The 17086-nt window shown below is 40.7% G+C and overlaps 1 protein-coding gene across 1 annotated transcript in view; it reads left to right on the plus strand.

The window, feature by feature from the left end:
* The first annotated feature begins 1618 nt into the window (after positions 1-1618).
* The window catches only part of A2ML1 (alpha-2-macroglobulin like 1), a 53012-nt gene continuing 37544 nt past the window's right edge, over positions 1619-17086 (plus strand). Inside the window, 4 exon segments of the mRNA XM_038577899.1 lie at positions 1619-1713; positions 12986-13169; positions 13508-13670; positions 14247-14299. Coding sequence (XP_038433827.1) covers positions 1619-1713; positions 12986-13169; positions 13508-13670; positions 14247-14299 — 495 coding nt within the window.

The following is a 17086-nucleotide window of genomic DNA, read 5'->3' on the forward strand; positions in this document are numbered from 1 at the left end:
CAAATTGAACACCAATAAAAAATAAATTTATTAAAAAAAAGGAATTTATTTGATGCAGACTAAAATTAAAATTGGACATACTGGTTTTCCCTTGTATCCATATCAGTCGGACCCCCCAGAGTCAACCACAAAGGTTTGCATACCTAGAGAAGGGAGCTTTGCTGTGTATATGTATATGTGTACCTATTGTGTATGTTTGTCATGGGAATGACAGAAACATGCAGGAATTATCTTAAACTGTAGAAACAAGTTTCCTAGTGTATTTCCAACAAGGCTCTGATGGGATATTTATGGAAGGTCTAATCATGATCTTGTTAGTACTCACCAGTGTTCACTGTTTGACTGAAAGCTTCCTAGGTGGCAGGTACTATATTAAATGCAGAGATAAAATAATTAGCAAAATGGAGTTCCTGTCCTCAGAGGTTAGAGTCTGTGCACACCAGAGAGGTTTCCAAATGAATGTAGACATGTGTCTTATATTCTGGGCCTTTGAATGCTAACTAACTATGCCATGGTGTAGATTAACATTCACTGTTTTACTTACATGTTACTGTTTTATGGGTATATATTAAAGAAAATGATAAACAATAAAACACAGAGGCAGCCCTTCATATTTTCTGAATAGCTCTCCTTTCTCATCAAGGGAGAATTGATCTGGATTCATTCCACCGAGAGCTCATTAGTGTTGGCATCTTATTTCTTTGACCTTATATGGTTACCAGGTCCATTTTATTCCATGTAGCAGAGTACCAAACTATAATTGCTGATGATAAGTTCAGAGAAGTGCTGGGAAAAACTGACTACAAGAGAAAGAGAACAAAGAGGGAAAGGCAGACAATTTCATTACCTCTTTCTATTGGACATTGGTGTGGGAAGTGCAGAAGAGAGTTGAGTTTCTGCACTTCTATTATCAGAGCCTTGCTCTAACTCCAGGAAACTACTCTTAGACCTAGCATTACAGCAGCTATCCTCAAACTATGGTCCCTGGACCAGGAGCCTGCATCTCCCTGAGAATTTGTTCAAAATGCAAATTCTCAGGCCCTGCCACAGATCAATGACTCAGAAACTCTGGGACAGGGGCCCAACAAAAGCTATTTCAACAAACATTTTTATCATGTCTCTCTTATGAATAAATCAATTGAAACAAAAGATAGATTCTTTGAGGGCACCTGGCTGCCTCAATTGGTAGAGTGTGTAACTCTTGATCTTAATGTTGTGAGTTCAAGCCCCACCCTGAATGTGGAGCCTACTCAAAAAAAAAAAACAAAACAAAAAAGAAAAGATAGATCCTTCTTCCTAGTATGTGAAATTAGCTGCAGGAAAGAACAATTAATTAATGGTGCCACTAATTCCACTAATCATAAAATCATACCAACCAGGAGCTACACACAGGGAAGAACATTGAAAGAGTGTGAAGAGCAGGAGCAGAGGAAATTAATTTGAAGTAATTAAGAGATGGATAAGATGTGGGATAATCTTTGCCTTTTGCTCCTTATTTATGCATTCACAATGAGTATCTAGACTAGGGGAAGAATTAGCATAAGCTCTGACTCTCTAAAGCATCTCACAGAATGGGTTGAGAAAGAAGAAGTAAAGAAGTAAAGAGCGAGAAGACAAGATGGTTGGTGCTATGGTCAACCTCACTAGGTACCCAGGTTTGGAGGCACAGGAAAAAGAGAAGTTAGTTCTATCTGGAGCAGTGGAAACTATGAGGTAGGGTAGAAATGCCCTCATGGAAGTATTAGCTAAATCTGGAAGGATGATGAGAGATTCTCCAGGTAGAGGAGGAGAAAAGGCAATCCAGGCAAAGGGAATAGCACAGATGAAAGCTACACATATAATAAAGTCTTTTCCTGTCTGCCTTGCTATGTCTCTCTTTGTCTCTCTCTTCTGCTGATCATGTGGAACCCTCAGTGTAGCCATACAAAAGTAAACATCTATCTACAGATCTTTCTCTATTTATTTATTTAATTTTTAAAAAGATTTTATTTATTTATCCATGAGGAACACAGAAATAGAGGCAGAGACAATAGAAGCAGGCTCACTGCAGGGATCCTGATACAGGACTCCAGCCTAGGACCCACGTGCCCAATATTTCTCTTTTTAATGAAAGTTGCAAGTTTTTCAGTTTAAAAAACACTGAAACTAGGGGTACCTGGGTGGCTCAGTTGGTTAAGCATCTGCCTTGTGCTCAGATCATGATCTCCAGATCCTCTGACTGAGGCCCTCATTGGGCTCCCTGCTCAGTGGGGAGCCTGCCTCTCCCTCTGGCCCTCCCCCATGCTCGTGCTCTCTCTCTCTCTCTCTCTCTCTCTCTGTCAAATAAATAAGTAAGTCTTTTTAAAAAAATACTGAAACAAATTTACTTTTGTTGTTTTTTTCCTAATCTCCAGATCTTTTTATTATTATTATTTAAAACATTTGTAAAAGATAGTTTATTTAAGTAGGCTCTGTACACAACATGGGCTCAAACTCACAATCCCAAGATCAAGAATCACATGCTGTACTAACTGAAGCACCCAGGTGCCCCTATTTTCATTTTTAATTATGGTAAAAAAAATGATATAAAATTTACCCTTTTAATCAGTGTTAAGTATACAGTTAAGGAGGGTTAATCATATTCACATTGTTGTGTAACAATTCTCCAAATCTTGCTTATATCATTCTTTAAAATGCTGATTGCATGAAAGTTGCTAACCCTGAGAAATCTGTTCCACCATAATCTTTTTTTTTTTTTTTAATTTTTTTATTTATCCATGATAGTCACAGAGAGAGACAGAGAGAGAGAGGCAGAGACATAGGCAGAGGGAGAAGCAGGCTCCATGCAGGGAGCCTGACATGGGATTCGATCCCGGGTCTCCAGGATCGTGCCCCGGGCCAAAGGCAGGCGCTAAACCGCTGCGCCACCCAGGGATCCCCACCATAATCTTTAATAATATTAAAGCTAACATTTGTAGGAAGCTAAGTATGTGTCAGGCACTATTCTATATACTTTCCATGAATCAGATCATTTGATTCTTACACCAACTTTGTAAGATTTGTGCTATTATTATTCTCATTTTGTAGATGAAGAAACCAAAGCACAGAGAGGTTAATACCTTGTCAAGAGTCACACAGCTAACAAATGGCATTCAGTATACAGATGCTTTGCACCATTGTCTTTCTTCTGCAAGACTGGTATGTTCCGGTTGCCAGGGCAGCAAATAGCTGTTTTAAATCTCCCTTTGCAGTGAGGTTAACTTCCTAGAAATTCAAGCAAATACATTTGATGTAACTAAGCACCCTTTCTAACTCAGGGAATACTATTTTTTCATTCCATGATTACTATATTACTGGATGCACAGATAGCTCCCATAACTAGAACCATTCCTTTTTTTTTTTAAAAAAGATTTTATTTATTTATTCATGAGAGACACACAGAGAGAGAGGCAGAAACACAGGCAGAAGGAGAAGCAGGCTCCATGCAGGGAGCCTGATGCGGAACTCGATCTGGGACTCCAGGATCACGCCCCGAGCCAAAGGCAGGCACCCAACTGCCAAGCCACCCAAGTATCCCAACTAGAACCATTCCTATATCTGTCCTAGCTTCTCTTTTAGATCCACAGGATTGGAAAATATTCAATACTATCCCAAAGTTAATCAATCTTATCTGCTAGAATCAAAGGGCCAGGATAAAAGACTAATGGCTAAAGAGAATTAAGGTTTCTTTCTCTCTTTGTTTTTTAAGATTTTATTTATCTATTCATGAGAGACACACAGAGAGAGGCAGAGACATAGGCAGAGGAAGAAGCAGGCTCTCAGAGGGAAGCCTGATGTGGGACTTGATCCCAGGACCCTGGGGTCATGACCTGAGTCAAAGGCAGAGGCTCAACCACAGAGCCACCCAGGTATTCTGAATTAAGGTGTCTTTATGGGCTTTTGGAAAAGCTGAGAGAAGTAGACATGAGTAGCAGTGGGCCCTGAAAAAGTTACAAAGGGAAGAGGAGAAAAAATTCATCAGGAAATTCAAAATATGAGAAAAGGAAAAGGTGCCAAAGAAATTATGCAGAGTAGGTTCCTCAGTGTTTCTTCTTTTTTCATTCCCTTTGTCTTGACATGTAAAAAATGCCTCATCCCTATGATGTAGCCCAGAATGAACTATTTTTTGCTTTAGGCAGTCATTTATCTTTTAGAGTGATTAAAAATGGATTAAAAAAAAGATTTTATTTATTTATTCATGAGACACAGAGAGAGAGAGAGAGAGAGAGAAGCAGAGGGAGAAGCAGGCTCCCTGCAAAGACCCCGATAGGGGACTTGATCCTGGACTTCCAGGGTCACGCCCTGGGCCAAAGGCAGACGCTCAACCACTGAGCCATCCAGGAGTCCCTAAAATTGGATTTGAATGGATTTTATGTTTATTTTATTTGATATAATTTCCAGAGATCTTCATTTATTTGTGCAATTTCTGTCTGGTATCTTGAGGGGAGTTAGCTAACTTTCTGTAAATGATCAGATAGTAAATAATGAGGCTTTGCATGCCAAATGGTCTCTTTAATCCCTCAAGTCCACCAGGATAACACAAAGGCAAATGAGTATTACTGTGCTCAAATAAAACTTTATTTACAAAACTTGTAGGAGGCTGGATTTAACCTGCAGGCTATAGTTTACCTCTCCCTGTCATATCTGCGGCCTTAAGAACTTCCTTTATTTTTTAATTTTAATTTTTAAAAAAGATTTAATTAATTAATTAATGAGAGAGAGACAGCATGTGCACGAGCAGAGGGAGGGGCAGAAGGAGAGGGAGAGGCAGGCTCTTTGCTAAACAGGGAACCCAATGCAGGGCTTGATCCCAGGACCCCGAGATCATGACCTGAGCCAAAGGCAGATGTTTAACCAACTGAGCCACCCAGGTGCCTCAAGAACTCCCTTTAATATTCCTTGTAGCACAGATATGGCAATACATTTTCTCAGCTTTGGTTTCTCTGAGAAAGTCTTTTTTCCCTTCATTATTGAAAGATATTTTTGTTGGCTACAGAATGCTGAATTGGGGGTTTTTTCCTTCAGTATTTTGAAGATGTCAATCCATTATCTTTTGGTTAACATTGTTTCTCATGAGAAGTTTAGTATAATTCTATATATAATGCAGTTTTTCCATATATAATGTAGTTTTTTCCTCTGACCATATTCAAGACTTCTTCTTTATCTCTAATTTCCAGCAGGTTGAAAATAAGGTGATTAGATTGTGTGTTTTTATTTTTAAGTAGGCTCGACACCTAGAGTGGAGCCCAGTGTGGGGCTTGAACTCACAACCCTAACATCAAGACCTGAGCTGAGATCAAGAGTTGGACGCTTAAGCAACTGAGCCACCCAGGTGCTCCTAGGTGTGTTTTGTTTTGTTTTGTTTTATTTTCCCTCCTCTAGGTGTGTTTTATTTATTTTTTTTATTTTTATTTTTATTTTTTAATTTATTTTTGATAGTCACAGAGAGAGAGAGAGGCAGAGACATAGGCAGTGGGAGAAGCAGGCTCCATGCACCGGGAGCCCGACATGGGATTCGATCCCGGGTCTCCAGGATCGCGCCCTGGGCCAAAGGCAGGTGCCAAACCGCTGCGCCACCCAGGGACCCATCCCTCTAGGTGTGTTTTATTTTGGCATTTATCCTGCTTGGAATTTCTATGATTTTTTATTCTGTTTTTAGAGGTCTTTTATTATTTTTGGAAATTTCTTACCTCTTATCTCTTCAAACATTTCTTCTACTTGTTCTCTCTCTCTTCTCTTTCTAGGATTTTTTTTTTAAGATTTTATTTATTTATTCATGAGAATACACAGAGAGGAGAGAGAGAAGCAGAGACACAGGCAGAGGGAGAAGCAGGCTCCATGCAGGAAGCCCGATGTGGGACTCGATCCTGGGTCTCCAGGATCACACCCTGGGCTGAAGGCGGCACTAAACCGCTGAGCCACTGGGGCTGCCCTCTAGGATTTTTTTTTTAAAAAATATTTTATTTATTTATGAGAGACACAGAGAGAGAGAGAGAGAGAGAGAGAGAGAGAGGAGCAGGGACACAGGCAGAGGGAGAAGCAGGCTCTGTGCAGGGAACTTGATGTGGGACTCGATCTTGGATCTCCAGGATCAGGCCCTGGGCTGAAGGCAGTGCTAAACTGCTGGGCCACCGGGGCTGCCCCTCTTTCTAGGATTCTAATGACATATATTTTATTTATTTATTTATTTATTTATTTATTTATTTATTTATTTATTTATAAAGATTTTATTTATTTATTCATGAGAGACACAGAAGAGAGAATGGCAGAGACCCAGGAAGAGGGAGAAGCAGGCTCCATGCAGGGTACGTGATGTGGGACTTGATCCCGGGTCTCCAGGATCATGCCTTGGGCTGAAGGTGGCACCAAACCGCTGAGCAACCGGGACTGCCCATGACATATATTTTAAACCAGTTGATATGTTCCTGTAGCTCTTGGATATGCTATTTGATTTTTTTTCCAGTTTTACTGAGAAATAATTGACATACATCCCTGCATAAGTTTAAGGCATACAGCATGATAGTTTGATTTACAATATTGTGAAATGATTACCATAATAGGTTCAGCTAGCATTCATCTTCTTATATAGATACAATAAAAAGGAAAAAAAGAAAGAAAAAAATTCTCCTCTGATGAAAAAGAACTCTTTCCTAATTGGGGAGCCTGGTTGGCTCATTTAGTGAAGGATGTGATTTTTTTATCTCAGGGTCATGAGTTCAAGCCCTCTCTTAGGCATGAAGCTTACTTAAAATAAAAATAAAATAAATTTAAAATATAACTTTCCTATAAATCCTACAGCAGTGTTTGCTAGAGTCATCACTAGTATGTATTTATTATATAGCTGGATGCTTGTACCTTTGACCACCATCCTTCAACTCCCCTTCCCCTCTATCTTTGGTAACCACAAGTCTGATCTTTCTTTCTATAAGATTTGTTTGTTTGCTTGTTTGTTTGTTTGAGACAGAATGAGTGTGCATGTGGTGTGGAAGTAGAGTAGGGGCGAGGGACAGAGGGAGAGGGAGAGAGACAATCTGAAGCAGGCTCCATGTTCAGCATGGAGCCTGATGTGGGGCTTGATTTCCCAATCCTGAGATCATGACCTGAGCAGAAATCAAGAGTTGGATGCATAATTGACTGAGACACCCAGGCACCTGTTTTGTTTTTTAGATTCCCACATAAAAATGAGATCATATAGTATTTGACTTTTTCTGACTTATTTTGCTTAGCATAAGGCCCTTAGGGTCCATCCATGTAGTAAATTGTAGGAGTTCTTCTTTTTTTTGGCTAAAAAATATTCCAATGTGTGTGTGTGTGTGTGTGTGTGTTGTGTGTGTGTGTATTCATATATATCACAATTTCTTTATCCTTTCATCCATCAGTGGACACTTAGGTTATTTTCATGTATTGTCTAAATAATATTGCTGTGAACATGGGGGTGCAGATATCTTTTCAAGTTGGTGTTTCATTTCCTTTGTATATAGTCCCAGGAGTGGAACTGTGATATCATATGATAGTTCTTTTTTTAAGTTTTGAAAATCCTCCATACTGTTTACCATGGTTGCTGCACCAATTTATAATCTCATCAACAGCTCACAAGTGTTCTCTTTTCTCCACATATCAGCTAGTATTTGTTACCTCTTCCCTTTTTGAGGAGATTAAATTTTTTTTCCACTTTTTTTCTTTGTTTTTTAATTGGATAATTTCTATTGAGCTATCTATAAGATAGATATTGCTTATTTTCTGAACTGTGTCAAGTTTACTTATGAGCCTGAAGAAGGAACTGCTTATTCTTGATACTTTATTTATTTATTTATTTTATTTTATTTTATTTTTTTAAAGATTTTATTTATTTATTCATGATAGTCACAGAGAGAGAGAGAGGCAGAGACACAGGCAGAGGGAGAAGCAGGCTCCATGCACCGGGAGCCCGATGTGGGATTCGATCCCGGGTCTCCAGGATCGTGCCCTGGGCCAAAGGCAGGCGCCAAACCGCTGCGCCACCCAGGGATCCCGATACTTTATTTTTTTTAATTTTTAGCACTTCTAATTGACTTTGTCACTTCCATCCTTCTGCTGAAGTTTCCCATCTGTTTATGGATGTCGTCCACCTTTTTCATCACATTTCTTAACATATTACTTCTAGTCATTTTATTTATTTATTTATTTTAAAGATTTTGTTTTAAAGTAGTTTCTACATCCAATAAGAGGCTCAAACTTACGACCCTAAGATCAAGAGTCACATGCTCTACTGACTGAGCCAGCCAGGAGCCTCTCTTCTAGCCACTTTAAAGTCTCATTTAGGTAGATCTTACACCTATATTATCCCTGAGTCTGGTTCTGTCAGTTGCTTTGTATCTTCAAAGGGTGTTGTCACCATTGTTGTCTTTGTCATCATCAGCATCAGCATCTTTTTGTAAGTCATAATAATTTTTTTCTTTTTAAATAGAGCTCTACACCCAACATGGGGCTTAAACTCACAATCCTGAGATCAGGAGTTGCATGCTCTACTGACTGAGCCAGCCAGGCACCTCATCATATAATTTTTGATTGAATGCCAGACATCTTATGTAAAATGGGAAATTTAGGTTAAGTAGCCTTTATGTCTGAAAAGGGACACATGTCTTCTCAGGCAGTTTAGCATGATAGATGGGAGTCATTCTAGTTAAAAGATGAGGTGGATTTAGGGTTTGCTCTTTCAGTGCACCATAGGCTTCAAATTCTTATGGTGCTTTATACTTAGGATAGGGTCTGGAATGCTGGGGGGTTTTCTCAATGTTTGTTTTCCACTTTCAGCTCTCAACCTTCTCTATATACAATATAGGCACCACAGAGATGGTCTCTCTCTATATTCTTGCTCTGCCAGGGGTGAACTGCTGCTACTTGTTGTGTTTTGCTAGGGTGCTTATGAGAGGGTGTAGTAGTTCTCTCTTGTCCTTTTCACCTTCAGTTCTCTCTTGTCCTCTTCACCTTCAGTCTCTCTTGTCCTTTTCACCAGTTGATATGCCTAGGCTTGGAGGATAAGATTTTCTTAGGATTCCTGCCTCTACTCCCAATCAAACTCTGCCTTGTGTGTGTGTGGCAGGTCTTATGTGGGAAAGATTTTTCTGCCCTTCCTTCAATCTTAGAAAACCTCTGCCCTTCCTTCAATCTTAGAAATGTGCACGAGGAGTTCTGAGCCCACCCCACCTGCCACCTGCCCTGCGCACCTCGGCCCCCTGGCGCTTCCTAAAAGCCCCCCTTCCTGTGGCCCCGACAGCTGTGGCTCCAGGCTTACTGAAGATGTGCTTGAACGGGCCCAAATCCCCGAGGTGCAGTTGTGGGCTGGCCACCCTCCATGCACGGAGTCCCACAGGACTGTGCGGCTCACTTCTGAGAACTGACTGCATCAAGGCGCCGCAGCCTCACCATATCTGGGGAGTAACGCAGTTCCTGCCGTTTCCTTGAAGACCAAGAAGTGATCATAGTATTACAATGAGCTCTGCTGAGAGCTCTTGGCCGGCCTCTGGGGGGTGGCTGCCCCTTCCCGGGGTGCTGGGGAGGGGCTGCCACAATGTTTAGTCTCCAAAAACACAAACGCTTGTGACGAGAATCTCATTAAGGTACTTTAAATTACAGTTGCTTTTTTCTCCTAGCTTCATTTTTTTGTTGAAAAAAAAAAAAGAATCCCATAAAATGAAAAAAAAAAAAAAAAAGTATGGGTATAGAATTCTAGGCTGAGATCTATTTCTTTTCCCTCCCTGTGGGATACATGTATATATATATATATATTTTTTTTTTTTCTTCTTTATCCTTCCCTTGGCAACAGTGGGTCTTTACCTGTGCAACAATGGGGCAACAGTATTTACTGCTACTCCCCAGAACTTTAAGCCTTTGGAAGGAGTCTGAGCAGCTGAGGCCTTTCCTACAGGATAGATAATACTGCCCTCTATGTCTGCACTACTATGGGAGGCTCTTTTTAGTCTCATTCTTTTGCAGTCTTTTTTTTTTTTTTTTTAAGGTTTTATTTATTTATTCATGAGATACACAGAGAGAGAAGCAGAGACATAGGCAGAGGGAGAAGCAGGCTCCTCGTAGGAGCCCGATGTGACACTTGATCCCTGGACCCGGGATCACACCCTGAGCTGAAGGCAGACGCTCAAACGCTGAGCCACCCAGGCATCCCTTTTGCAGTCTTTCTTATGAGCACTTGATAAAGGTCTTAGAAGACATCCTGTAAATAAGTACAAGCTTCCCATGTGGCACACAGAGATTTTTTTGTAGTTACTCTAGCTCACACTAGACCTTTAGTAATTCATTAAAAATTTAGCTATGTTCTTACTTGGTTCTATGATGGCTTAAATACCTCCCATGTTCTGGCACAGATGAGACGATTCAACACTCAGTCTCTTCTTAGAAGGAACTGTGCCTTCTTGGATTTCAGGCTACTTGAGTTAACCTGCACCTTTCAACTTTTTGGTTCAAGAAAAGTTATAGTGATGCCTGGGTGGCTCAGTGATTGAGCATCTGCCTTTGGCTCAGGTGATGATCCCAGGGTCCTGGGATTGAACTCCACATCAGGTTCCCCACAGGGAGCCTACTTCTCCCTCTGCCTATGTCTCTGCATGGCTCTCTGTGTCTTTCATGAATAAATAAATAAATAAAACCTTAAAAAAAAGAGTTACAATTTTGCAGCTTATCTATCTTTTTCTCACTATCAGGGATGGAAAAATGCTCTTTCCAGTTTTTTTTTTACATCCTAAGTGGAAGTGGAACTTCCTACATATTGTTTTGTTTTGTTTTTTCCCTACATATTGTTTTGTATCATATTCCCTCTTTCCCACCCTGCCATTCAATTAGTATTGCAAACAATTCCCCTTGTCATGGAAATATTATTTTTAATGGCTGTGTATTATTGCTTGATATTAATATAGCAAAATCTTCAACCAAATTTATATTATTGGGCATTGTAACAGACCTAACATTTGATTTTCTCAGAATTTTATCCCAATATACTTACTATAGCAGTGGACTCCTTCCTTTAGAGAACCCCCATGTCCAATTCATGTGTCTTTTTGGGGTTGCCAAACGTAGGACTTTATTGTACTGGCCTCTGGGTGATAAGAATGACCCAGGTCCTCTCTGTTGTAGTATCTTGGCTACAATGATCAATTCAGAAGTGAACATGTGAGTAAAGGAGGAACAAAATCCTTCTCAGACATTTCTCTGAGTTGGATAAGAAATTTCTGTCTCTTGGGATCATAGAGCTGGAAGGATTCCCAGCTCCCTCTCCTCCACTACTTGATGGAAATCCTGTGTGCAAGGGGACTGAAAGATTGAGAGAAATGAGTCTTGGCAGTGTCAATGCCTAATTTCAGGCCATAACATTTCCATTTTCTCTGGTTCCTTCAATTCTTCATGTCTGATCCACCTAGTTACCAAAAATTCTTTTTTGTTTAAGTTGGTTTGATTTGGGTTGATTATTGTTCCAGAAAGTATCCTCACAAATTCATATTGAAGGTAGCATTCAAGTCTTGCCATTATAAAGAATACAGTGAAGAAGCTTAGAGTAGATAGATCTTTTGCATATATTCAGGCTCTCTCTCCCCATTAAGAAACATTTCCAAAACAGGAGTTGCTGGGTCATAGAAATTGAAAAGGGTTTTGACGTGTGTGAAATTGCCTTCAGAAAAGTTTTCCATTTATACTTTTGTAAGGAGTATATATGTCCCTTATTTCTATATAGTCACTCAAATACTGAGTATTATTAATTTTTTAAATTCCCAACTAGATATATACTGCTTTTCTATTGATACTGTTCCTATATCTGTGTTCCCAAGTATGTCTTAATAGAATAATAAAAAGAGAACAAAGATCAAGTGTGGATGGAAATTTGGAATGAAACCAGAAAAAAAGGGAGGAGTCCAAAATTTGTTCTGAGAGATTTCCACTGTGAATACTCAGCCCTGAGTTTTCCCCAGAATAGGTATTAAGGACTGGCTGAGCCAGTATGAATGTATCAGGGAGAAATAAATTTGAGGAAGTGAACAGAAGTCCTACCTAGGGTTACCACCCTAGCCTGAGGCTCTAATAGGTGATTGGCTGTAGCTTTAATCAAAGCTCCTGTGGGGTTGTATATATGTTATAGCATGGATGCAGACTTCTGGTTCCTGCTCTTGAGGAAGTTCACCCACAAGGATGTGGGCTCAACTCCTTCTAGGAATATTGACCCTATCACCAGCCATTGCAGAAAAATATCTCCCGTAAGTGTTTGGTATCAGAGTTGACTGAAGGCAGAGGGCAGGTGGCCTTCTTTTTTTTTTTTTTTCTTTCAGATTTTACTTATTTATTCATGAGAGACACAGAGAGAGAGAGGGGGGGGGGGCAGAGACACAGGCAGAGGGAGAAGCAGGCTCCATGCAGGGAGCCCGACATGGGACTCAATCCCGGGTCTCCAGGATCACACCCTGGGCTAAAGGCTGCACCAAACCGCTGAGCCACCCAGGCTGCCCAGGGCAGGTGGTTTCTTTGTCTATTTTTCTCAAGTGTAAATATGGGAGAGAACTGATAACCTCTGATTTAATTTCCTCCTCATCTGTACCTTCTTTGGATCCATTTCTCCTTTATCCAGAGAGAAAAGCAGAGGTACCAAAAGGAAGCTTTAAGAAAGATAATGTTAAAAAAAAAAAAAAAAAAGATAACGTTAAAATATAGTAGACTCCTCATACTCTGGTCTCTGTAACAGAATTAATTTCCTTTTTGGTCCCTAGGTGTAGGTTCTCAGTGATGGCCTCCTAAATATGGTTGGTTTAAGGCTGTATGTATACTGAGTTATTTGTTATTTGTCTGTTTCTCCATTATAGAAAATAAGGTTCACAGAGGCAGAAGCAGTCTGTTTAATTCACTGCTATATGCTGAGTGCTTAGGAGAAGGCTTAACTTTTCATTGAATGAATCATTATTGCCCTGAAATTCTTTTGCGTCCTTAATAGAAACTACCTGGTGACATTACCAGCCAGGCTTAACTTCCCCTCTACCCAGAAAGTTTGTTTGGATCTGAGCCCTGGGTCCCATGATTTAAAATTCACTATTACCCTGGAGACCAAGGATAAGACTCAGAAGTTGCTAGAAACCTCTGGATTGAAGAAGAGGCTCTTACGCTGCACTTCCTTTCCGGTAAGCACACATTCAACCCCAGCTCTGCTTCCTTCCTTCTTATCCTCCTTCCTAGGGACATAGGCAATCTAACTTTAAGTATGATTTCCATTATTTTACTTCTGCCACGGTTTTTAAACCTGTCTCCCCTAAACTTAAACTCAACTCCTGGCTATAATTTATTCACGATTTCCTTGACCTTGGATTTCTTTTTTTAGCTTTTGACTTTAACCTCTAAATACTGTTTCCCTTCTTCTTCCTGGCAATTTGTTTTATGGCCCTACCCTTGCGACTCCCATCTAACTCAGTTGATTCCATTCTCAATATCCTAATCTACAGAGCTCCCTTCTCTTGTCCAGGTACCACCTCCTGCTGGTGGCACAGAAGAAGTTGCTACAGTCTGGGTGTCCGGGACTGGAAATAATATCAGCTTTGAGGAGAAGAAAACAGTTCTAATTGAGAGGGAGGGGAATGGCATCTTTATACAAACGGACAAACCTATCTACAGCCCAGGGCAGGAAGGTAAGAGACACACATATGGGATTAGACAAGACAAGGCAAACCACTGCACATATTCAGAAAGAGGAGCTTTGTGGTTTGGTGGTAGGTCTACGGGACAGGCAGCAGGGACAAAGGTCTGCAAGGATGAAGGGTCACAGATGTTGTATACACGCTGTGTTACATAAGCAGGAGTTAGTGGGTAGAGTTGCTAGTGTGTGTGTATCCGAAACAAAAGTACACATTTTTCCTGGGCTGGAATTTGGCAAGTTTAACTGGGCTGCTGGTCTTAGAGCAAGCTGCTTGTATATGAATATGAAAGCATCAAGGGCATGTGGCTTGAGCCCCTCTTATTTGTACTTTGTGCCTTCTTCCTTATTAGAAGGGCATTCCATTCTAACATTTCCAAGTCAGGAGCCTTGAAGAGAGACCCTTTGGGGGCTTTGATCTCTCTTTCAGACTAAGTTTTTTTTTTTTTTTAAAGTTAAGCCTGATGGGGTTTTGCTGACTCAGAAGTGTGTGTGGGGAAGTAGAAAAGGGTGGAAGAAAGATTCGGAGAGGGGGAAATCCCCTTTGTTAATGATGTCTGTTCTGTCCTAGTGCACTTCCGCATTGTCACCCTGAACAGCAGCTTTGTTCCAGTGAATGACAAGGTAAGAATTAAGTTGGGAAGAGTGAAAGAGAGAGGACTAGGACAGCCTGAGAGTACTAGAGTAGGCAAAAGAAGAGATTCTTTTAACAGTGTGATGAGGTAAAGTCCTCTGAGATGCAGAATGTTTGTGCTAGCCTCAGGGTAAAGTCTAAACCCTCCTTGTCCTTGCTCCTAAAAACAGACAGAGGTGTCCAGTTCTCAGGTTGATAGCTGAGAACATCAATTAGGTTAACATTCCTGAGAGATGCTCATATCCATTGTCATTTTATTTATTTTAAAAAATATTTTATTTATTTACTTGACAGAGAGAGAGAGAGAGAGAGAGAGCACGTGCACACACAGGCAGGGGAAGAAGGAAAAGCAGAGTCCCCGCAGGGCAGGGAGTGCAATTAGGGACTCAGTCCCAGGACCCTGGATCATGACCTGAGCCCAAGACAGATGCTTAACTGACAGAGCCGCCCAGGTGCCCCTCCACTGTTGTTTTATTAAAAGGATTTTTACAAACTTGAAGGCTTTCTCTCCAGGAATGACACCACATGGCTTTGCAGTTCAGATACTAGAAATAATTCAGGAGTATGTTTAACAAAAAGAAGAAATAAGGGCAGCCCGGGTGGTTCAGCAGTTTAGCGCCGCCTTCAGTCCAGGGTGTGAACCTGGAGACCTGGGTTCGAATTCCGAGTGGGGCTCCCTGCATGGAGCCTGCTTCTCCCTCTGCCTGTGTCTCTGCCCCCTCCCTCTGTGTCTCTCATGAATAAATAAATCTTAAAAAAAAAAAAAAAGAAGAAGAAGAAATAAGAATATCCATCCCTACCATCTTTTTTTCCTTCTTAAAATTTATTTGACAGAGAGAGAGGGAGAGAACAAGCAGGGGGAATGGCAGCAGAGGAAGAGGGAGAAACAGGCTCTCCCAGAGCAGTAGAGCAGGGAGCAGGATGCAGGGCTTGATCCCAAGACCCTGGGATCATGACCTGAGCAGAAAGCAGATGTTTAACTGACTGAGCCACACAGGCACCTCTCCCTGACCCATCTTTTTTTTTTACTACAAGGCAAGGTGTTTGATAAAGTAGGCAATTCTCTTAAGACTACATTATGTGCCAAAGGTAAAAATGTGGTAACGTTTGGCAATTACTTAAATGTTCCTTGAATAACTCAATCCCTAGGATCATAAGCATTACAATACGTTTAATCTCAGTTTAGGGTTTGTGTCATTTTTACTTTTATGAAATACTTACCTCTCGGAGATCCCTGTTTCCTTCTTTCTCTTTGGGTCACAGCCCGTGATACATGCTGTGTCATGAAGCTTTTAAAGATAATGATAGGGCAAGCATTATTTTTATTTCCATCTCCATGTTCTCAGAGCTCTTTCCTTTCCCTACAGACAGTGAAGCGATCAGCTTATTGATTAGTAGCTTCCTCCACCACTACCTTCTTCCCCAATTTAGAATTCTTTTTAGTTGCTCCTTCCTATCACCTGTGTGCTTTCTTTATCAATCTGGTTTACTATTGCCTACTTATTTCTCAACAGACTGTTAATCCCAGAGCTGAAAGGAGGAAGCACTAGGGCGGAGCATGACCACAGTTTAGTGTTATTTTAGACTACTGCTCCCTGAACGTGGATCTCATTAGTTACCCTTGTTACACTATTTTTCCTCTGCTCAAATTAGACCCCATTACTGATGATTGTTCTGATTTCCATCATTATTCTCTATTTCTGTTGTAAAATTACTCCTTTCTCCTCATGCCACTTCTTTAGCCAGCACCCACTCCAAGTTCCAATTTAAAACACTGAAAATTTGAAATTCCAATTTGAAATCCTGAAATAAACTAAAGGAATTTTACTAAGGAACCGAGGAGAAAAATTGTGAGGTTACAGAACACAATATTTTATCCTTAGGCAACTGAAATACATGTTAGATTAACTGAGCCCATCTAATTTGGTTGCTACAACCATTTACTCAGAAATCTCAGCCTGCTTACAGTTGAAAATGCTCTCTTCCTAGCATTGTTGAACTCTTGTTTTTTTCCAGAGCCTACTTCTGGGTAATTGGTGTCCTCCCCTGCTTCTTGACTCTGTGAGAAGAGTACTTTGTCATCTGAGAAGTGTTCTTTTTCTGTAACTTTTAGCAATCCATAGTGGTCTTATTTCTGTCTCCTTATTGTCAGTATATCTCCAGTTTGTGAAAGTTTTGTCTCCCCCTTGATCCTAAAAGGCAGCAGAATGTGCCAGCCCAAAATGCACAACTTTGCCATGTGGATTATTTTGAGCTGGAGGCAATCAAGAGCCAGAATACACAAGAAATTTTTTTTGCCTCTCCCTTAACTGAGCCACCCAGTGGGTTAAGTGTCTGACTCTTGATTTTGGCTCAGGTCAGGTCTCAGGGTTGTGATATCGAGCCCTGCTTTGGGCTCCATGCTTAGCGTGGAGTCTGCTTGAGATTTCCTCCCTCTTTTTCTGCCCCTTTCCCTGCTGTGCTCTCTCTCTCTCTCTCTCTCAAATAAATAACACATATAAAAAAAATAAAAGTAAGTTGCAGACATCTTTACATGTTACTCCTGAACATTTTAGCATGAATCTTTTTTTTTTTTTTTTTTTTTTTATGATAGTCACACAGAGAGAGAGAGAGAGAGGCAGAGACATAGGCAAAGGGAGAAGCAGGCTCCATGCACTGGGAGCCTGACGTGGGATTCGATCCCAGGTCTCCAGGATTGCACCCTGGGCCAAAAGCAGGCGCTAAACCGCTCACCACCCAGGGATCCCAGCCTGAATCTTTTTAAAAGTACATCTTAG

The sequence above is a fragment of the Canis lupus genome, chromosome 27 (assembly GCF_011100685.1).
Source record: "Canis lupus familiaris isolate Mischka breed German Shepherd chromosome 27, alternate assembly UU_Cfam_GSD_1.0, whole genome shotgun sequence".
NCBI lineage: Eukaryota > Metazoa > Chordata > Mammalia > Carnivora > Canidae > Canis > Canis lupus.